The 24,133-nt window shown below is 38.5% G+C and overlaps 1 protein-coding gene across 50 annotated transcripts in view; it reads right to left on the bottom strand.

Annotated features, from left to right (window-relative positions):
* Window positions 1-24,133, bottom strand: part of nrxn3a (neurexin 3a) — a 387,994-nt gene that overhangs the window by 266,356 nt on the left and 97,505 nt on the right. For all 50 annotated transcript variants that reach the window (XR_001478762.2, XR_001478763.2, XR_001478765.2 and 47 more), the window contains 2 exons: window positions 13,614-14,052; window positions 11,437-11,820 (listed from right to left, as the gene is read on the bottom strand). Coding sequence is in view for 44 of the 50 variants with exons in the window: in XM_015350360.2 (XP_015205846.1) it covers window positions 11,437-11,820; window positions 13,614-14,052 (823 nt within the window). In the remaining 6 variants the exon portion in view is untranslated. The remainder of the gene's footprint in view (window positions 1-11,436; window positions 11,821-13,613; window positions 14,053-24,133) is intronic.

Raw genomic sequence — 24,133 nt, 5'->3', positions numbered from 1 at the left:
TTTGTAGCATGAAATTTCCATAACTGGTAAAAACCTGAACTGTTGAATATCAGAAAACGGAACTGTCAAGTGTCCTTAAAACGTCCTCTACTAAGAAATAGCTGAGAGACACGATCTGACATTCTCTTAGCTGAAACTGCAAGGCAACTACTCCGATGTTCCACTAGATGGCACCAAAGGCCACATATGATTCAATGTACCTCTAGTATTAATTACAGCCTCTTGGTGGATCTTATCAAGTAGACTGTGCGTTCCATTTCTGCTATACATATATAATATTTGCAATATTAATATACTCATACAACATCAACATTTCCTCCTGCTGACACATTTTCTTAACATTTTCTTAATGCAATCCAGTACTTACACTAAGCACCCTTTATGAAAATAACTGGTAACCAGAGAACTGTAGTCTCATAAAAAATACTTTTGCTGTAGAAATACACAGAATGTAAGCAAAATGTGGTTGAAATGATTGTTTTATGACCCTTTGTTCATAAAATTGTTTTGGGTGTCTTTTAAGAGCCAAGAGACAAAACAAGTGAATCCTACAGTACTTTAGGTGTAATTTCAATACAAAAAAATATATTCTTGTGGTTTTATGCTGAATCCTGAATACATATTTCAGTACAAAAGGGAAGATTAAACAATGTGAAATAATAATAATGATGTTTTCACATCCAAAAACAATCACACATCGATTTTCAGTATAAAATTCCAAACCTTTTTTAAATTCACAATCTAGTGATGAAAGGGGGGGGAATCCTATAGAGGCTGCATCTGCATGTAGCTCATGTCAGCTCTACAAAGATGGAGTTTTTTAAGCTTAGCCTATGCCGTGGACACACAGAGCCTGCAGTTAAGCATGTCTTTTATCTCCAGATAACTCATTTAAATGCAAAAGTGAAAGCAGGGAGCTATACCTGAAGCCTGAGATATTAAGGTCTCTCTTAATGGCTATTGAAAGCACATTCCATAGGTTGTTCTAGGTTTCTCAAGCATGCAGGTAACCCGTTGTGACAGATTGGAATGCTGCCCTTGCACTACAGAGCTACTGCACAATAAAACATCAAGATAAATTAGAGCACAAGCAGCGAGTGTGAATGGCTACTGATGACTAATTTACATTATGTCAGTCTGACTTTGTAGCGGGATAAAAACATCACTTAAATCCTAATCTGTATTCACAGTAGAGAGTTTCAGTTTATGCCTGCAATGTTCCTGTTTCTCCTACCAGTCCATTAACTCTCAAATAGTCAATATCTATTGATAGAGTAGTATTTTATACAACAGCTTTGTCTGGCCCAACCATTTGTCACCCAAAGTACTTTGAATGTTTGGTACACATTTCTGTTCTCTAATTAAGTGAATACGTAATATGTCACTGAATAACCTTGACACATAATTAAGGAAATGGTGCAGATTTACCCAAAAAAAGTAGAAACACGGACAGCTTTTTCTTATGTTGCAAAAGCACTGTGTGATTCACGAGATAGAAAGGTAGATAGCAAACTCATTTTTCTGCTCCGTTTAACAATTGTTCAACTTTCAGTACTAGATAACTGATAAAAAAAAACAAATGAAACAGAGCTACCGTAGAGCTGCCCAAAAAACTTGGCACAAATGAAAATTTGCTTTTCTTAGCAATTTTCAATAGCAGGTTTTGCCTCCATTCAGCCTGGTACAAATGGTTTCGCCCCAGCAGTGTTATTTCATTGTTCGCACGTAGTTCCTCTGTCACTTCAATTGTGTGCATGTTATCAGTCCTAGATTTTCCGAGACCAGCGAAAGAGACCAGGCCATCTGTTTCAGATGTTGCAATTGCTCCCTAGAATTTTTAAACACCACTGAATCAATTATTTCCAACGGAGAATCTCAAAATCTAGATCGTGAGTCTTTGATTGAGTTTTTGAATTAAAATAAGTAAGAAATAAATTAAAATTGCTGAAGCTTCAGAACAAGGCAGAAGGATACTGTGATGCAAAATACTTCAATTAAATTCTATCATACACAAACTGACCCTCTGCCTTTAGTCAGGAAGATATTTATAAATAAGAAAAAAAAAACTTTTTCCAAGACTTCTTTCCAAATTGTGCATCGAGAGTTTCATTGTCTTTCCTCAGTCTTCAGTACATCAACAAACAACGCACTGGTGCCAACACAACTGCAGGCTGCAGCAGTTATTTAAGCCAAAGCTCTAAACCTCGAAGTGTCAGAGTCAATGTCCGATAAGATAATTGTCTAGCTGCAGTAACATGTTACCCTCCAGAAAAACACCTTGGACTAACGAAGCCAAATGTAATCTGTATAGGCAGAAGTCCTGTAGGACGTCTAAGGTTTTGAGCAGTAAACACAGCTACAAATCCCCTTGTACAAACTGCTTCCTAATATATTCATTTCTTTTTCTTTTTTGACTAATAGAAACAAGAGGAAAAAAAGGTTCCATCTGCATTCATGTCTGCAGGAAGGGAAAAGACAATCTTGATAGTAGTTTGGTTTGTCATTTCTTTGTTTGATTGCTTGATTGGTGGCATCCCTAGGGACTCCGCAGCTGAAGTACAATTTATTTCCCATCAATCTTCGAACATTTAAAAGATGAAGCGTTAGTAAAGGAAAGGAATGTATTGAAGTACTGGCATACACCAACTGAAGATGGGAAAATAACACTCTAGATTAGAGGATGCAAATGTCTTTTTTTAAATTAAATAAAAATTTCCAAAGAATAAACAGACACATACAGTACAGTATGCACTAGATTTAATCAACAGTAGATGAATATCAAGACTACAGCCTGAAACACACTCCCAGCCAAAAACCAAGCCCCAGTGCTTGGGGAACATAACTTTCTTTCTGGTTGTAACACCTTCCAAGAAGAAGAATTCCCAGGAATAAAACATACTGAACATGTTTACTGAATGTTCAGCCCTAGACAGGTGGGTGGGAATCCCCTGGCCTCAGGACAAGGAGCTGGACCCCTGCAGAGAGAGCAGTGACCAAGGGGCACAGGTCACTGCCCAGGCAGAGAAGGGGAATGAAAGGACGAATGTGAAGGAGAAAAGACTCGTGTGTGTGATTTCAACCATTTATAATTGGGAGATGATGTTAGGAGTGATTACGAGTGAGAGCACCTGAGTAGAACTGAGCTTGGATGCTGTCATCCTTCCTGAACTTTCACAGTAACCTCCATCTAATAACATGTTAATACGTTTTTCATTGTTATTAATGGGCAAGGGATCTTGTAGATTACCCACTTGCTGCTTTGCGAAAGCATGTGAGTGAAGATAATCTGCCAATCTGCGGCGGCTGGCAACACCACCGGCAACGTGTTTCCCCTCTCCGGCTGCAGACTCTCGTCACCTGGAGGCACGGAGCACCTGGAGCCAGTTTACCACCATGCCTGTTACAGGTGCTCCACAGAACAAACACATTCTGGGGCATTAGAACCCACACAGGCCACGGGGTGAGCACCCCCTACTGGTCCTATTGACACCTCTTCCAGCAGCAGCCTCAGTTTTCCCAGGAGGTCTCCCATCCAGGTACTAACCAGGCTCACACTGCTGAGCTTCACTGGGCTGACAGTCGCGAGTTGCAGGGTGATATGGCTGCTTGCAAATCGAAGGAAATTAAGGGCAGAGGCGTCACCCCCTGCCTGCCCTCACCCCAGCGGCATTACCCTCTCAAGCCAAGGAAAACATAATCATGCTTTAACAATTTTGATATTTTTATGACACATCTTTATGACATGTCTTCTCTAACCTATTTTAAAGCAAAATCTCTTCTCCTGGTGTCTTATTGAGAGTGTTCCAACATTACACTTGCTCTTTTCAGCTAAAAGTACTGTATAACGGTGTAGATAACAATAAGGCTGAAGTGTGTAGTTACAAGGCCTTTAACTACTTACATTAAACAGGATTCCTTACTAAATCATTAATAGGTGTAAAGCTCTTGGTTCAGTTGAAGGGGAGTTTTCTTCAGAGAGACTTTCTTTCAAAGTCAGTTTTAGCTGCATATGTCTCGAATACAAACATCTATTCCAGGATAGATTTACTGTGTTGGCCAAGCTGTGGGGTGTTGCCTAAAGTGTTAAACACCATGTTTTAAAGTTTACTGACTTTGATTAATCAGTTTTTATCAATTGGAATTATTAATGCTTGACTGTTAAAAAAACATTTTTGATTTTTAGGATCTAGCATCAATAGATAAAACTTACACAACCTATCCACTTGAGCTCCTCATGAAGTGTGAAGCTCCATGCTGTATCACAAGCAGTCAGAAACCAGATCCCACACAGTTTCCTGTTACAGTGGCAAAACTGCCTCTGTCAGGAAGCTCAGCAGCGAATGATAATTGGGATGATGTACAGTAGGGGAAACTGCTATCAACTGCTATCACTGTCATTTACAGTTATACCCTGAATTTTATGAATCTTGTCATTTTTTAATGATAAATTTATCTTCCAAATCTGATTTCAGTTTTTAGTGAAAGATGGCAGGAGCAGCTCTGCTCATTACATAAAGTCTGTATCCAGCTGTTTGCAATACCAAGTGATGTTGGGAAATCTCGGTCAGCAGGGGAATACAGCTTGCGTAACTGGGATTCTCCACTGGGAGGTGTGCCTTTTTAAAAAAAATTGTAGGAATTTAATTTGTGAAGTCTCACGTTGAAAAACTGTATGCTCTAGACCTTATATTAATTATTCAGGGATCTTAAAAAAATAATAGGGAACTACTATTCTTCACTGGCAATGTCAGCCAGCAGTCAGACATAATTCAAAAAGTTATATGCTTGAATGATTAAGCATAGAGACTTAAATATCTGATTAACATTGCTAACATTGGATTATCAATAATAATAATAATAATACAACAATAATAATAGCAGTAGTGGTAAAATGTGAAACTTTTTGGAACGAACACAAGAAACCCTGTGCAGACTCTTGTAGGCAGTGAGGTTCCAGCCCCACAGCAGCTGTGCTAGAGCCCTGCTCACTCACTGATTGATGATAAACGAGGAACATGGAGAGCTGTCAGCAGGAAAAGGTAACGTTTGCGTTGATTGGCATCCCACCCGCTACTTCTATTTTTAGAAAACTATGTCTACTTCACAGACTGAATTATTAACAGCTACCTAATGCGACTGCACAGTAAGTCATCTACTGCACACTAACCAAATCCTGACAAAAGACCAGCTTTGTTTCCAAAACACTGCCAGCTAGATGGAGTAAAGGTGATGAAGCTTGTTAGTTCTAGACCCAGAGCATAAAACTATAGAGTAGAACAAGCTTTAGCACAGGGAGAAACTCGCTGGCATAAAACCATGTACAGATTTACAAGCCAGCAAACATATTCATAAACTATATCAATTAAAGCCTCTTTCTGCAAAATATAATAAAGGAGACTGAAACAAAAAGGAGCTGCATAACAATGTACAATATCCTTGTTCATATTGTTATTATCCTTTAATTATGTTGGGATTTCTATAAAACAGTGATGCTTATTATCTCGGGGTAGAACAAGAGAAGCATTTAGAAACAATCAGAAAAATAACCACCTGAGGTACAGCGAACACCACAGGCGTAATTACACAAATTGTAGTTTTAAACTACAACAATTACAACATACAGTAAGACTTGAAAAGACAAGTTCGATTCGACTTTGTGAAAGACAATAAGTAAGAAGTGCAAAAAGAAACCAAAACTAATTTATTAAATGAAAAAGAAAACTAATTTATTAGTTTGTACTGTATATTATTTACTAAGCTTTGACTCTACTAAGTACTCACTAGAGTACAAACAAAACCGAATGGGGCTCCTGAGACATTTTACAAAGGGTGAGAGTCTTGCATAGGATCTGAAGCTGCTGGAAATGACAGAGTGATAAAATCCACTCGGGCCTTTTCATTATTTTGTGATTTTTTTTTGTGATCCCAGCTCCACTGGGAAATGGTCTTAAAAAATGCAAGGTTTCCTCCTCAAAAGAGGTACAGTATGCACAGCATTAAAAATACTGTGCATGGAGACAATCACCTGGGGCTCTGCTTTTTCATTGTAAATGCTGTTGTGATTCACTTAAATCTGCAGTATGGATATATCTGGACTTCAAATACAAGTGAACCGATTGTTGTTGGAAAAGAAGAATAAATAAATTATAAATGGACACCGCATATCTCCAGTTTCCTTGTCTGCACTCTTCTTAGCTGATGTGGGGCAATCTCAGTTAACACAAGGGCCCTGCCAGACAAGAATAATTCTCAAAGGTATATTTGCCATTAGCAAAACACTGTATTAATTTACACTGCTTTTTTATGGGTTGTAGGGAGAGCTGAGTATGATGGCAGCACTTCTCAGCAGTTGTGGAACATTATGGTTCCTGCACTGCCTGAGGCCAGGATAGGTGACCTTCACAGTGCCAGAATCAATAGCGATTAACTCAAGTGCTGTAGCTAGCAGTCTGAAACCCGCTCAGCAGCAAACGCACATAAATCTCCTTGCTACACTACACAGGGCTAAGGAAAAAGACAGCATTAGCTGCCTATTCAGATTTTCAGTAGAGTGCATAAAAAAGACTCAACATTAGCTAATAACAAGGCTCTCAAAGGTCTTGTTATTTAATCTGTCTGTAACCACAGTCTGCAGTGGTCATCCAAGCATCAGGTTTCACTGCCGGCCACAGCAAACTCTTATCTCACCGGGAAACGGATGAGCCCGTCGGACATCTCGGGCCCCTGGGGCCCTGTGCACAGGGGCCCACTGCCCAATGTAGTTGTGTAATCTCTTTCAATTGCAATTAGAATACATTATATAAATTAAATAGAATTTAATTAGTGCACAGGCCTGTCACATAAGGTTCGCATTCATATGTGGGATTCCATGACGTTAAGTGACTAAATTGTAAAGGCTGTTATACTATTATACTGCTATTATAATATTAAATATTAATTAACATCATTATTTATTGTTAATATAAATTAAAATATTAAACTATTTTAATTTATTCATACAATCCCCTTTTCTTAGTTTTCTTCACAGTTTTCTTATTGAAACTGCACACGTGCTATGCAACATGGCCTACTTGAAAACTCTTCTTTTTTTAACTGAAAACCACAATTTACAAATTTAGTGCTAATGCACAAAAGAGTATTTTTTGTACAATAATGAGATCAATTAGCTCCTTTCAACTAAACTAAGTAAGTTGGGCTGATGGATTTCTTCACATCTAAGTCTAACATTTTCACATATTCTCATATTCTGCCCATATTTTTATTTGTAGGTCATATAAAAACCAGCAAGTCTTGAATCACACCATACAGAGGTGTAAGAATTGTTGTGACATGAATGATAACATCCATAGGCACAAAGCAAAATGTGTCCCTATTTTTGAACTCATTAACACAATATCACAATTCCTTAAATCCCTGGAGAATCATCAGCAAGCCTAACACAGAAAGCAATATATTTACAGTGTTACCCACAGCCCAACTTTTCAAAATGCCCCCTTTTAATATTATAGTACAGGCAATTTAACAATATATGCAAAAAGATGTAGATATAACAAATAAAACCGAATAATGTAAAGGACATTTAGAAACATTCTTACAAAAATGGTTGCTTACAGCATATAAACCCTGAGTGTCAGAGTACTACATTTCCAAGTATGCACAGAAAGCAATATCCTTGAAACCTGACATCTGCTTGGTTATCAGGTAACATTTAGATGGAAGATTAGATTATTTTAAGGTACGTAGTGTGCCAGAGATTTTAATCCATTATCTCATATTTGCGAGAAGTGTTTTGTTCCTACAAGAGTACTTGCTAAAATTAACCAAGAGCAGGTATCTGCGGTTTCAGGTGACTTCTTTTTGACATATCTTATTCAGAATCAAGGAAAGGACTAATGTTCAATCAATGGACAGAGGGGTTATATGCATGTGCATCTGCTTTGCAGATTATTAAACAAGATAATTGCCGAATAATGGATTCAAATAACGTTCTGCAGTGATTCCATAAGGGCATTTGAAACTGAAAGAGAGGGCTTGGAGGACACTGCTGCTGAGATATTTTTATATTTGAGCAGCTGATCCATGCATTTAGATCAATAGATTAGATAAGTGGAATAGTATGAAATGATTAAAAACATCATTCTAATTTTCACAAGCTGAGGAACTCTCGCTGTTCTTTGATGAATACACAAAAGCAAATGGAACATTTCAAGAAGCTACTGCAGGCTGACAACTGTTAAATTAATACCAAACTTGTCACCCTGAGGTATCCTGAAACAATAACACTTATTTAAAGAAAACAAACATTATATCAGTATTTGATTAGTATCCATCAAAGGATTAGATCTTTAAATATTAACTCATAGTCTACAGTTTGTGGCTTTGTCTCTAAGGCAAAGTAGATGCTCTAACTGACCTCAGAATATCAGCAAACAGCAGAAAGGGAGAGAGAAATTTGGCAAGCTATTGTTTTTTCTGCCTACACAGGAACTAAGCCAAGACCCTGGTTCCTCGACGCTGATACTGAAAAATGCTTCAGTGGCAGACATTGTGACAGGTGTTAACAGCATATAGAACCTTACATCTGTGCACTGCCCCTCACATATAAATGATCACCTGTCACGTTCTTCATGGGGTGAGAAATTGCATATACAGTACTCTAGGATAGCAAACAATATGATGCATTAAGTAATAAGAATAACAGCAATCATAACTATCCTCATATTAAGAGGCCAAGTAACAATACTGCTAAAAACCTAAAGTGATTAACTCAGGTTCTTGTGATCAGTTCTGGGAAATTTTCAGAAGTCTAAGAGATCCATACCTTGCAAACTGTGTTGTAAGTTCTTATGGGGTATACACAGGCTAACCGTTACTCTAAAGGACATACATTCATCCAGCAATGAGCTTGCCTCTGACTTGACCTCTGACTTCTCTGCAAATAACTCCAGAGCCTGGTCTATGATTCCTATTTTCAAGGATTCGAGAGTCTCTCACAATTTTCCAAAATCCTCATCTTTGAAAACAATCTAAGAACAGATCTGAATCTTAATGCATACTGTTACCTCATATCCAAGACACAGACTGGTCCAGAATTCAGGACAGGTGTAGTGACCGCATGCCTTGGCTGTGATATTGTATTTGTCAAAAACATGCAGGTTTATTATGGAACACACACAGGAACCCAGCCATGACCTACAGAAAAACCTCCCGTATCCTTAGAAATCTCTGAACACTACTGTAGGAGGAAACCACTGTGCAATTGTCCTGCATTCCTTTGACATTCCCCAGCAGAACTCCACATAAAATTGAACCCTCACCCCACCTAGAGAATTGTCTTTGTGCATGGAAAATATCGTAATATGAAGTAGAGATGAGACAATTGCAAATGCAAAACTGAAGTGAGTAAACAAAAATAATGCACTTTTAATTATCGTATATTTGGTCTCAAGTTCTCCACAGCTGAATTTTTGCATTGTACACAACTACTGTAGGCTGTAACTATTGGCTAGGCACTATGTGGAAGTCTGGTCATATGAGATAGAAAGGGGTCGATTTAACTGAATACAAAAACAGTATTGTTTAATTTTCTACAATCATATCTTAATAGTGCATGAGGACGATCTGTTCCAGTTTAAAATTATTCCGTCTCTTTCAGCTCTTCTTTCAAAAGAAGATGAGCATCAGAAACAGTTTTCCACACATAACCTACGGTATCTGTTGGATTAAAAACTCAGAGTGCACATGCGAGAAGGAGATTATTTTTAGTCTGCGCCTTTAAAATGTAAGGCTCTTGCCAAGACTCAGAAAAGCCACTGTTTCCCTGCTCCAATCAGAGAGAACTGCCTTGACAGAAGCTGCCTTTCCCAGATGGTGGCACCTCCAATGTCACCCCAGCCTTCATTGTAAATGAAGGTTCTGCAGAGCTAATGCTTGGCTCAGGCAGAGCCGAATCCTAGAGCAGTAAGCAGCCAGCCAAGCTAAGGGGACTAAATAACAACAGACTTTAAGGATCTGTACAAACTGCAATGGCACACACAGAAAACAGTCAGACCTAAAAGACTGGTGTTGTCTTCTATTTCTAGTCTTTTCCTTCTGGACCCTGATGCACTGTGAACACCAATTAAAGTTTTGGATTTTTCTTATCAAGAAAGGATTATTGGATTTTTTAAAAGCATCTGAGTGTCCTTAAATAGCTTTGATACAGATCTACAATGTTAATAAAAAGTAAACCTCTAAATACACAGTTCTTCCTAACCCTACTAAAACATGATCAGTATGTACAGTACAACAAGCCCAATGACATGACTGCTGCCCAGTTCTGGTCTGTTGTAAGAGCAAGTAAAGCAACAGAAAGCCTCACGTCCTATGCACATGCTGCTGAGTGTTTCAAAAATAGATTTTTACCATGATTAAAGCAAGGTTAACGTAATCAGACAACCAGCTTTTCTGCTGGGAGCTGTTCTTGGCGTAAGTCATTTATCTAAATGTACACACTGCTTTTTGTCTCAAACCAGTTACCTCCTCCTGGTTTGCTCCTGCCCTTCATTAAGGTATTACTCTGAACATGCCGAAGGACAGCGCAGGAACAAACTCCACGTCAGAAGAAATTCCATTTAAACAGAGATAATAAAAGACATTGGATTTTGCATTAAGTGGAATCTAGCTGCCCATGATCAATGGCCAACACTCCCTTTCCTGTGCAGCAACATGGAATAAAAATGGATAACAGTAACAGCTATGGGACTGTGCTTTCGTTGTACCTGGGTAATTTTCACAGTTTAATGTCCTACAGTATTTCTGTCATGCAGCATACTTCAAGGCACCATTAGATTCACAAATTCCATATGGTGAAAATGAAACTATTTTATATTCTAAACTCCAAAGCATTTTCAAGGAAAATCTGATTTATGAAAGCCACAACCAAAACCACAAATACAACTTTGAGTGTATCATAAAAACATGATGCAACTGAGGGGGGTTTGCTCAACCACACAAGCTCCTTTCAGATAGATAGATTCTGCTTTGATTTGTTGTACACTTGAAGAAAAAAAAATACCGTAGGTAAAATAACAAAAAAATATTTTTGGAAAAATGGTGAAATAACTTTTTGAACGAATATCATAACTCACTGCATTTCTTTATTGTAATTCCCATTAATATGAAATCAACCCATATTTATGGTGCTATACAGGTTTAAGACAGCAGATTAACACAGGTCTGTCTTGAACTGATGATAATCATTTCTCCAAAAGCAAAGCAAAAAGAAATATCTGTTGATTTATTTAATTGAGAGCTAAAAATCAATAATGAAACAAGGGGTAAAATTACCTGAAGTGAGCCGCAGAAAAATAATTGTCTTTTACTGAACAACAAAAAAGCTAAAAAATAGCAGTTTATTATTTCGTATTGCAAAATGTTAAGAAATTGTATACTCACCTCTTTCACATGTTCTGGACCAGAACCCAGTGCCAGTGCAATCACAAATGAATCTATTCCAGCCTTCTTTGCACAAAGCATTGTTTCTGCAGGGATAACTTTCACACTGTTTACCATTGACCTTGGTGCAGGAAGGCTTTATTCCGGCTCCATTCTGTGCCTCAGCTATCTGCCTAATATCTTTGCTTCGGCCATCGATAAACAGGTCCCGAATGCATCCCACATAGCCATAGTTAAGCATGGCAGTCCACAGCTCCGTGGGCAGTATGAGACCTGCCCGGTTCTCAGGTAAGCCACCCAGATACATGTCCCCTTCTAAATCGAGAATTTCACTCTCTCCACTTGCTGTAAATGGTGTGCGGCGACTGTTTACGGAAATGGTACCTGAAAAGAAAATCAAAATGCGTAATGTAATACAAAATTGTATGTTGAGACAACCACAACTGATTTTGAAAACTCAAGAGCTTCTTGGGTACATCTACAGTATAGTATCACAGTATACCTAGTACATAAACACCCTTCTTCCCATGTACTGTGATTGCCTGGCCTTAGTTTAAGATACAAGCATCTTAAAACAGTTACAGAAATGAGTTTTGTCGTGTTTTCTTTCAGCTCACAGTGAATTTCCTCTGTCTCAAGGAAATAGAGGTCTGAGCAGGGAATATGGACAAACCAGCTGCAGGCTTCTTTCTAATTCGGTGCCTTTTGACGATTATTAGAAGTAGCAGAAAAATATACTTTATTAAGCTTCCCAACATATAATTTGAAAGATTAATAAGGAAAGGAGCAGGCAGTTTTTGACTTACTAGGAGATATATCATGAATCCTGAGGCAAACACGCAGCTGCTGTATTACAGTATATGAACTGCTGTACCAGTGCATTACTCCTGTTTATTTTCTTAGTTGCTCTATTCTAAGCCACTGGAACTCCCAGACTTAGGCACCGAGGAGGATATAAAGTTTAAATAGCACCCTGTACTTAGGGACTCCAGATCAATATGAATAATCTGTCTTGAAGTGACAGATCTGCTCCATATCACCTGCTCACCATTGGCTAATGGGCTGCATTCTTAATATCCCTTTAGATTTCAAAGGGGTCACACTCTATAAAACGACATGGAGCCTTAATGATCGATTGAAAGGTGGCAAAGCGAGACTCAAAGGCAACAGAGACAGAGAGAAAATACGTATACTAGGAGCTCTGCCCTAAAACCTGTCTGACTCATTTTGCTTTTAGAGTGCTTCAGTAAAACACAACTGTCAGCTGTGTCAAACTGAGAATTACTCAAGCCATTAAACCAAAGCATCAAAATGGATTTAAAATTTGTAGAATGCCAGGTATCCCCCATTTAAAGTAATTATCAGAGTTTTACAGCTCTCAGTGGGCATTGGTGCATCTCACACCAAAGTGTATAATTATCTAATAGTCCTTTACTGAACATGGTTGTTTATCTCAAGTTAGCATGAAAGTAATAAATTGTCTTAATTTGACTTAGGGCAAATTACCTGCTCTTAGTAAACATCTTATCAACTAAGCTTGTAGCTATAAATTTTACAACAGTACTGCTTTGTAGTTTTAAAATAATGAACATTACTTGTCTAAAGCAAACCTTAACATTTTAAAATTAAGCATGTTATTTAAAATAATGTATCTGTTTGTAAAAAATAATTTTCAATTGTTTTAATAAAATACAAAAGCAGCCCTTTTGTTTCCAAACTGTGTTGTCTTTGTAAACATGTTATTTCTGAAGTAAAACTGTCCTTTTCCCCAAAATACGTCTGTGTAAAATAACTGAAGCGATGCCCCTCTGTTTCCTGTCATGTGTTAACCTAATCATTCATGATTAGCTGCTTGCAGGTGAAATGTTCCAGCTCTGTTACTTTATAAAACTTCATTTTGAAGGATTAAACTGAGTGAAATATGGTATGTTCTTGTATACTCTTCTCTTTTCAAATGTTTATTGATATTTATATGTTGTAAGTACAGTAATTAAGTACAGATTGTTATTTTGCCATGAAAGCTACCATCAGTATGTAAAACGATAGTTCTGTTCTAAGAAAAAAAAATGATTTTTCACTGTAAATAATCTATGACACTACTTATTGTAAACTGATGCTTAAGAATGCCGATTTCTGTAACCTATAAAATGCTTTGCGCCGAGAAGCCCAATCCATACCTGATCTTCCATCCCGTTGAATATCCACATGATACCACTCTCCGTCGTTGACCTTTTTCTGGGTGGCTTTGACCTTGATCGTGCCAGACCCCATGTCCAGCAGCAAATACAGACTGCCATCGAGCAGCTCCACAGCGAAGAAGTCAACCTTGGTGTTCTTCTGGCTCCTGGAATCCTTCCTGTCCTGGGGTTTCCCGTGAGTGAACAGAATAAGTCCGTTCGGCTCCGAGGTGCGGAAGTCAAAGGAGATGGAGCCCATCCTTTTGGTGTTCCACTTGGGAAGGCTGATGTAAGCTTCGGGGGTCTCGAAAGAGATGGGATCCAGGGTGGCTACATTTTCACACTTGAACACCACGTCTCCTTGGATCTTCATTTTAGGGTCTATAATCCTAGCAAGGCGTGACAGCTCCAATCGGATGTCATTGTTCTTATACACAACCTGACAAAATGACAAAAAACAAAACCCAAGTGAAAACCCATGGATGAGGTTGTCCATGACTATAATGAGTCAATGAAGTCCTCAAAAAAGCACTGTTCAGAAACTATATAAGTGAGGGTTGTGAAAGATGCTTTAGTGGCTGTGAATCCTGGCTTGACAATGTCTTTCACAACATCATCTGGAAAGATTCCACTGCCATTACCGACACCTTTCTATGTTAGTTTCTGTCTTATTTTTGCAATCATGTATGTCATTGCACTTACATCACAATAACTGTTTATATCCATGTGTCTCAAAGGTCTGTACTAGACAAACTTTTTTTGCCATTTCTTACTCTCTAGACAAATACAGTACTTTTGAAATGTGGTACTGCATATAATACTGTTGGTATGGTATTGGCTCATACAGATGAGCCTTACATTTGCACTTTTCTCCTAACGAACAGCACTGTTTTTGCTTACTCCATGTTAGAAGGATATAAAAAAATGTGTGTGGCAAAAGTTTCTTATGCTGAAAAGAGAAGAGAGAAAACACAACGTTTCAGCTGTGGAGTCTTCTTCAGGACACTGCAGGTGCTTTCACAAAGTCTAAATCAGATTCACTGTAGAGTGCCGTTCAAGATCTTAAAACCTTCCTCCACTGTATTAGAGAGGCCATGTGCACCTGAGGGCACCTCAATCACCCTTGATTTGAGTCTCATATATAGTAGATACAGGTCAGCTCCCTGACACAAACCAGGCTGTAAACTATGAGCGAGCATCTTCCATATCTGCACCTCAGTTATGAACTTCTTTGCACATGCATACTAGAAACCCCAAGTCCATAAATATGGACCTAGATAAAATATTTATTTGAATTCACCAGCTTTAAATTCTGCTCTTTTCAATTGTTTTTTTTAAATATTGTTTTGTATGTGTTTGTTTAACGTAATCTTTAGAGTATAAAGTGTCTTTAGACGAAAGGCATGAAATGGAGCTTCGTGAAGAAAATATGATTGATTGAAACTAACTCTCGGAAAGCTCTTTAACGGTAAGTGATCAGGAGATGAGGCCCTCTGCTCAGAACTAAATGTCAGCACAAGGACAGTTAATTCTACCTTAATGTAAACTGTATCAATGTCTTCTATCAAAGCAGGGACAGGAAACCATGTAGAGACTGGTAAATGTTTTTTCACTAAACTGACACATGAATCCCAGTCTGTTTCCACAGATAGCTATGGTAATGGCCTGACAAAACATCACAGCATCTTTCTTTGTACATTACAGCAGCAGGAGACATGCTTGTTTCAATTCTTCTAAAGAAAAATGGGCAGTACATAACATCAAGGAGTAGCGGTAGCTCAGGCGGCAAGGGTGTCTAGCTTCTGACTGGAAGGCCCCGGGTTCAATCCCAGGTAGGGGCAAGCGATGTACGGGAGGTTTCTCTCGTTCCTTCCAGACGGCTCCCAGGTCCACTCAGCCTGCTTTCCAAGTGAGTACTGGGAGTGAATCCTTCCGGGGGTAATAGGCTGTCCAGACCGTGATGGTGACCACATCACCTCCACCTCCAGTGTCGGATGGTCAAGGAAAATGATGGCCCTTGCCCCCCATTCCCCAGGGGCCTTTATGGCCTGAAAAGGACCTGCCTACAGTACCGACTGTACATAACGGCAACACCCCAATGCTACTTGAAGTGCTAGGACAGATTCAAAAAGACTCTACTCCCAAACTTCAGTTGAGCAGCATAATACAAGGGGAATCAGGGCTCTTGATTAATGTACTGTTAAATAACCTACTTTAAAACAGAGACCCTTGAAGTTTTTGTAAACTTTTGTTTGACAGTAAAGGCAAGACTGAGTTTAAGTGTTCTGATTACCACATACGGTAATACTCATAAATTTAACACAATAAATAACGACTCGTCTCACGTGGTTTGATATAAGCACTGTCCTGAGACTCTTCTGCCAATATTTTAAGCTACAAGTATGACCAAGACTACAACCTGGAAACAGCAGTGGAGGATCCAAACAAACTCTAACTGCAAAGCCCTAACATTTTTCCTTCATTGTGTGCTTTATGTACAAAAATAACTTTAGTATTGGTCCTAATCGGATGAGATGTTACAAATGAGTAAGTAAATGAGCAGCGTTCAGTCTGGAGCGTTACATAACAGTTGTTGGTTAAAATGTTAGTTTATATTTGAAAAGTAAGAACTTTCTAACTAAATTGTTGGTTTAAATGACAATGGGATCTCCCAGAAGATGATATCGGGGCTCCGCTTCGCAATTTGTATTGCACATACAAATAAATATTTTATCTTATAACTTATTCATACATCACAGATAAACTGATGAAAATATTTTGGGTTTACTACAGTGTAGCTACAGTACCTTAATGTTTGCTATTCTCTAGTTGTGTATGGAATCATACAGTACCATCATCTGTAAACAGTGAAAAAGTGTCTATAAGTTTATACATTTCTCGATTGCGGCTCAATATTGATTGAACCAAAAGAGAGCTGGTTCAACATGGATACTTTCCAGACCTCGTGTCAACAACAGAGCGTAGCTGTGGTTAGATCGATCTACGGCTCCTTTCTATAAATAGAATGAATAGTAAGAGGTGTACACCTCAAGCATAGCCAGGAGAGCTTCGAGATAACCAGTAACACAACTCATTTCCTAAGGTTCACATTTAAAATAACCCAAAAAAAGACATGTGAGTCAAATGCCCTTTACAAATATTTCCGTGACTCAATTAACTCTATCTGACCTAGTCGAATACAGTATACACATGTATGAACTGGTCACAACTTGAATCTTGCCTTTCAAGGCACCCAGTTCCATTCTAGTTTATTCTAGGTGAAATACCGTAGTTGCATCCTGCCCAGGGAATAACAGCACCCTGCCAGAAATCACCGGGCCACAGCTATGGGGGGTTGGAAAGTGGCGTTGATAGTGAATGATTACAAGTCAGAACAGCTGCGATGAAGGGGACTTGGTCGCCATCATCCCTTCCAAACTTTCATTCCAAACTGCATTAGAATTTACAGAAATAAACATCCCCTCCATTTGGGGTATTTTTCAGAAAGAAATCCTTTTTGAGTTTCAGGATTCTCACATTGAGCATTTTGATTCGGTTATTTTCAGAAGAAAATTACTACTGGTGCCCAATGTTATGAAACACAGACCCCTGCCCTTTGAAAACATCTCAGACTGTACTGTCAGTGAACATCCATCACCTGACCAACGGCTTTTCAGCCATCGACACTGTACACCTCCCGACATGATTAAAAGATTATACACAGAACAGGTATAAGGCCTTATCAACACAAGTGTAAAAAATACAGCAGCATACTGTACATACTGTAAGCAGTCCACAAATACACACACATTCACAGCTCTACTGCTCCACTAATACTGTGTAGAATGACAGCTGGCTATTAAAGTAGGAATTTCTCTCTGTTAATGAAATGCTGGCAGCACTCTTCCTTGATCCCGCTGCTGTGATTCAGCCTGTCCCACATTTTTTAGCTTCCCGAAAATCTCCTCCTTTTCATATCTCCATCTTTTTCAGGCTTAACATGGCTCACGACTACGAAACCCTACTCATCTTCCCGTGAAAACAGCCCACAATTCCTAATTTTGATTTGTTTCCATTTATGTACAGTATATTGAAGGACCTGAAGAATGAAGGAACACAAACATTTTTCCCCTAAGAATAACACCTAAGAATCAGTGTACCAAAAGGATTATGTGTGTCAAAAGTTGGCTTAACCCTCTTGACTGAGGGCTGACCTCCTGGCCAGAGGGCGAGGAGTGACCAAGGGGCAGCTGCAGAGGAGCAGATAGGGTGAAGATGGGAGAGAGAGAGAGAGAAGCGAATCACATACAGTATTTACATGTATAGTTTTTAGAAAAGGAATGACCTGATTAGTGATTGCTAATTACTGACAGCCAAGTCTGACTGAACTTGGTCGTTGTCATCCCGCCCGGACATTCATTATAAACTCCATTTAGTCTTGAACAGAGAACTGGCTACGGAGTGACCTGATCCAAGTATTCCACCTCACAGGCCTTGACAAAATCAGAGCAGTGGACTTCTTCAGGTTGAACAGTGAAACACGAACCAGGGGGCGCAGGGAAACTACCTGGAACTGCCTTTATTATCAAGACCACGATTGTGGGAATGTGGAACCAGCTACTCAGCCATGTTGGCAAAGCTGATCCCCTGGCTTCTTTCAAGGAAAGGCTGGATGAGATCACTGGATTAATTAACTACTTACGTAGGTTCCAAACAGAATAGCTGTGCCTAATGGGCTGCCCTCATTTGCAACCTTTCTTACTGTTGCACACTGCATAGTGTGCAACGCTACTGCATGCTACTACCTACAAAAGGCCACATGAGATTCATGAGCATATGGCACATGGCACCACACAAATGTGCTTTATTTCCTAAAACACATACATGGAAACATTACAAAACTAAGAGCAACAACTTATACAGTATTTATTTAAGATTTTAGTGTACCAGGAAAGATATTTGTAGAAGACAGCTGAATGCTGAAAGCCAAAATGATCTATAACTGCATATCTCTGTTTGATTATCATTAATGATTATTATCTATCATATTATTTATCCCGTTTATCCATGTAACTTCCACTTGATGCATTTTTCATTTTCTAAACGGCACTGTCCTCAGCAATTTCCTGCTTGCACAAAAGCAGCAGTGTTTTCTGACACAAATTGATACTTTGTAGTTTAGTCACTCTGTTATTGTCATCTTGCATCCTCAAACTTCATATTATATGTCAGATAATTGTTTTGCTTTACTGATGAGACAAAAACAAAAAATCAGGAAACTTCCAGTCACTTTTCTTTCCTAGTTTAAACATTCTGATAAAAAGCCTTCCCCGATTTCATACGAGCTGCTGAGGCAGAGGTAAACATAAACATCCTTTGTGCCATAACTAGGGTAGGAAAAAGAAAAAAGGACAACAACCTGCCACCTGTCACTGTTCTTTCTCTTTTATTTTTGTTAATGAAGGAAATGCATATAAGAAACAATTAATTAATTGAATACTGACACTCGATAGCTCTTCTCTTTTTGAGCAGGCCCACACAGACAGCACTGTGACTCTCCAGGTACCGTGTATGAGCGAGCACACACATGTGACATTAATTTAAGTAAACTCCAGTAAAACTGAAATCACCACTAGAGTTGAATGAAAATATTTATTCTGTTTCCCAGCGCTTCTGTTCTGCATTGTGCCACAAGTCTTCGGCTAGCACAGCAGGCAATGGCACTATATTTAACACAGCATCAGGAAAGCCACAGACAGATCCTCCTGCAGGACGTAGATCAGCTCGAGCTCGGACATCTTCAGCACAGGCTTCAACCCATGTCAAAACTCTTGCCTCTTCCATACAGCAAGGCACGATTTTCAATCCATGCAGCTCTGCTTCCGAGTAGCTTCATTGCTTAGTTGATGACACGCACATTAATCATCTCTAGCCGCCTGTTACACCTATAAATCTTTGCCTACAGGCGTCCTCACTACTTTCAAGGAATTAATGGCTTCTGGGTCAAACAGTATAAAAGTTAGAAATTGTTATAGATTATTCACTCGTCAAGGGGGATGATAGCATTCTGATGGTATTTCCGTGTACACACTGGACACACTGGAAAATGTAGCGTGTTTGCTTCCTCGCATGTTTGGTCCGTTTCCAAAGGTATTTCAGTGAAGATAAGCAGATAACGACAGAAATTGTCACCAAAGCAAATGCTTGCCTCAAACAGCACTACAGCCAACTCATAACACTTGCATTCCATTTTAATGCTTTTCTTCTGGGAAAAAAAAAGAAATGTCTTACTTTTCACAGCTGAAAATGTCTGACGAGAAACCTGAGCCAGATCAATACTAGACAGAATCATCATGCAGGATATGTGTCAAATTCTACCATTTCCCAAACAGATATGTCTGTGTGAAAAGGAAAATGAACTTAACTAATAGAAACCCTTTTGAATCCCTAACTAATCTGAAAGCCTTAAGTACTTGATGAGCACACCTACTGTTCAATTCAAGGCAAAACATTTCCAGTTCCAGTTAATTTCCATTGACCTGTCACATTCATCTCCTTCACTGGGCATCACTAATGTTTCACCATTGCGAACTGCTGCTGACTTTGCTTTCAGAAGCGATGCAACATCGCCTGCATTATCACCTGGCTCCGAAGAATCAGTACCATCTCTACCAATACACCATTCAACACAGAAAACTCTGTTAAAAACTCTTTAAGAGTTAAGATATTGAGAAGCAATTTTTACCTCTTTATCCTCTTAATGCATCAAATAAGCCAATTAGTTGACACTTTAGCTGTGCTCTGCTCCTACGTTTTCTGTACTTGGTTTCAACCTGACACCTTTCACTCTTCCGTGAGCTGGGCCAGGTGTGGTGATAACATGTTATCTGTTACTTTAACAATCATTTCAGAGCACAATACCCCGTCTGTTTAAACACCCGAATCACCTTGTTGACCAGGGTCCCACTGAAAGCCTGCAGTGTGAAGGTTACTTCCCTTACAGTTTCTGTTTGTTTAGAGTTGTGGATGGACCAATTAAAAGTATTCTTTACAGTCAGGAAGACTGAAACACTGATCAAAAATATTTTAATTCTGCCCAAATCTTAACCACTTCAAGGGCATAACTATTTGACACCATCTAATTAATTTATTTGGGCAATTTAATCAAAGTAACCAAGGATCACAATGAACTATGTAGCTCGAAAAATTTCAAGATACTTCATAAATGGAAACGTTAAACATGCCTGTATTTCTAATAGTGCATACTATATCTGAGCAGCACTGCCATTCGCCACGAGCAAATTATACCTGAATCCTCTTGCTCAGAGTTGCACAACTCCAGTCCAGGGCCAGAGGGTTTCTGGTTTTCCTTCCAGCTGAGCCCTTAATTACCTAATTGAAATTATTATTTGCTTAATTAGACTAAATGACGCCTTTCCTTGTTCTTAGCTGGAGATTTAGAGAGACCTGCTGGTCAGTGGCCCTTGAAGACCAGAGACGGTGTTCCGTGGTCCAGCCCTATTTATACTTAAAACCACGAGCAATTGCTACACAAAACCCTACAGCTACTGATACAGTACATTTGAGATGTACAGAGCAAATAATTTGCCAATAATTCATCCCTGTGCCTTACAAAAAGATGCAAAAATATAAATTTAATGTTAAATCTTTTTAACCCTGTTTTACCTGCTTTATGTAAAAGCAACCTTTCTAAAGCTGTACAAGCTGCATGATCGTATTTTACTGTCAACAGGCCCAGTATAAAGATCCTTCTAATCTGATTAACGAAACAGACAACACTGCCAGTCATTAGTGGAGAAAAGCTATTTATACAGTTAATTCTCATGGGAATATTTTCCAAGGGTAGGAATTTATACCCTTCAATTAAAGAAGTCAACAAAAAAATAAATATTAACCAAGTATCTATTAATGGGACGATTAAGAATCTTCACGTGCAAAACCATCCAAAGAGCTACAGATGTTTCTCCAGCATGCCAGGCTTTTATTCCAGCATGTCGCTAAACATCAACTTGTAATGGAACTGATCCAACTGGATCAGCTGGAAGGAGGATGGGCTCATGCATCTGTCAGATCTCTGCAAGGCTGCCACACAATACAGTGCTCCATCACGAGAATCACTGGTCTGCATTGATAAGCGAGGGGAGGACTGGTTGATCTTAAAATAAATATCAGAATAAATATCCAGGCGTGCTTAGTAGGTCAGTCAGTGTCCACACACTTCTGCTATGCAAGAGAGATGGTGACATATTTTGATAATGCAGCACATGGAGAATAGTACAGTATGCTAAGATGCTGTTAGACTCTAGAAAGAGCTGTGTCTATAATAATTAGCACTTCTGGTCATGAGGGGATTGCATGTTAAAGCAAACTCTGATTAATGTTCTCAGTGCTGCAGCTTTAATGGAATAACTAGACTGACACCCAGAGAATAGACTATTTTCCTCATTACTCCAAATATGTCTGCACCTATTAGATTCAACAATCTACAGTACATGACTGAAAGCACAACACAAAGATCTTTATGTAGCTGGGTCCTTCCCCAACTAATGGAAAAGCAATTTACAAATATCTAATGCAGCACCTTAAGTGCATTTTATTAGTTTAATGAATAATAAACATATTACAGAACCTGTTTTAATTCAAAGTGTATGCAAATAAAACTCTGTTGGGCTTAAAAAGTATTTTGCTCCATATAAAAAGAAGTACTTTAAGTATTTGTTGTTTGTGCATGACCCATGAAGCAAAACTACAGAATAAAACAAACACACTGACCTTCAATATTTTGCCCCTATTTCCCAGTTTTTGCAACTTCAATAAATACCCAGAGGAATTAAAAAAATAATCAGGAAAAAAATGTACTTACTCATTACTTTTTTCTGTTCCCTATAAGCAAACTATTTCCTCTCAAGAGCATGAGCAGTTTGCACACATTTTTCCCACCAAGAAAACAGGAGTTATAATTTCACTAGTTTTTTTTTTTTACCTTTACAATGACTTTCACAAATGAAGGAACACATTTCATTCTGGAGCAAAAAAGATGATGACCCTGTAAATATCTGAGGCAGGGCTCAATCACACTCACCCGTGATGCCAGGGCCTAAAATTAGCTGCCCATTTTCCAGTAGAATAAATTAAATGCGTAATGAGCATAACACTACTCCATTATAAATTAATATTATTTTAATTACTCAAAAGCCTAGAAATGTAAGCAGCAATTTGTGTCTTTCAACATGCTATTATCATTATTTTAAATAACTGGCCTTATTAAAATGCATTCAATATAAAAACAAAAACACCTGTTTTAAAGATTTTAAAATTGTGTACAGAAATGTTTAATAAGGGAAACAGTCCCAGATCCTGGTGATAAATGCCACTCAAAATGTAGACAAGAGGAATATTTTCAGGATCCAGTTAAAGAACAGAAGCACAAAAAAATGACAAGCTCGGGTAAAACAGGATGCTAAAAAGCAAAAGAATATTGCAATGGAGGCTGAAATAAATCTTTTTGCCACATTGTAACAGCCAAAGAACAGAAAAGGATGAAGTAATGAGTCTCAGAGACACAAATGAAAAGCATTTAAGTGATGAAAGGAAAACAGTTACGAATATTTCACGCAGATATTTGCCGAGATAAAAAACAGACAACATCCCTCAGGCTGAGCAGAGATAAACGTCTACATTAAATACAGTAGCTTTATAGCATAGAAGAGGAAGAAGTTGTTAAAGTATTTGAGCGCTTTAAATAAATCTATAGGGCCTGATGGTATTCTTCCAAATGTAAAGACTATTAGAGAAACACTCTGCCAACAGTCTCTTAGGACAACCCTAATACCCACTGACTGGCTAATGACTGGCCAATGCAACACCCACCCATAAGAGTAACCAGACCAAACTAAGTGGTTATAGATGTCTGACTTCCATTACATGTAAGATTATTGAACACTGACAACTATGAGAAGGTGTGATTGGAGTAATCAAAATCCTCACAGGCGCTGACAAAGTCAACCCACGTGGAGGTGTCCAAGTACACAGGGCACTTTATGCATGATTGACTCGCTCTGACTTCCTTTAAGCAGAGCACAACAGAACTCTGGATTGTCCTGATACCCTGTCCCTTTTCACATCAGACACTAGCAAACAAACAAGCTAGACGGGCAGATATAGTAGGCCTCCTCTCAGTTGAAGAGGTCCTTATGTTCTTATGGTAATGTAATTATAAAAATTCAGGTTACATCTGCTTTTTAACATCAACAATGTTGACAACAACTAACATCTGTTCTGAGTACAAGCAATTCATACTATTTTTGTAAATTTTAGCTAAAGATGATACTAATACTGGAACATTTTTATTTTGTGTTTTGCAAACTGAATCAGCTCTTTTCCTACAATAATGACTAAACTTTCATATTTGGTATGGTATTATATTCTGATTATATGGTGCTTTGTGAGGACATGCTCTAGACAAACATTTCTGAGCAGGAAAGAGGAGATCATTGACC

The sequence above is a fragment of the Lepisosteus oculatus genome, chromosome 8, assembly GCF_040954835.1.
Source record: "Lepisosteus oculatus isolate fLepOcu1 chromosome 8, fLepOcu1.hap2, whole genome shotgun sequence".
Taxonomy (NCBI): domain Eukaryota; kingdom Metazoa; phylum Chordata; class Actinopteri; order Semionotiformes; family Lepisosteidae; genus Lepisosteus; species Lepisosteus oculatus.
The sequence above is the reverse complement of the archived record's forward strand: the minus strand, read 5'-3'. Positions and strand labels throughout refer to the sequence as shown.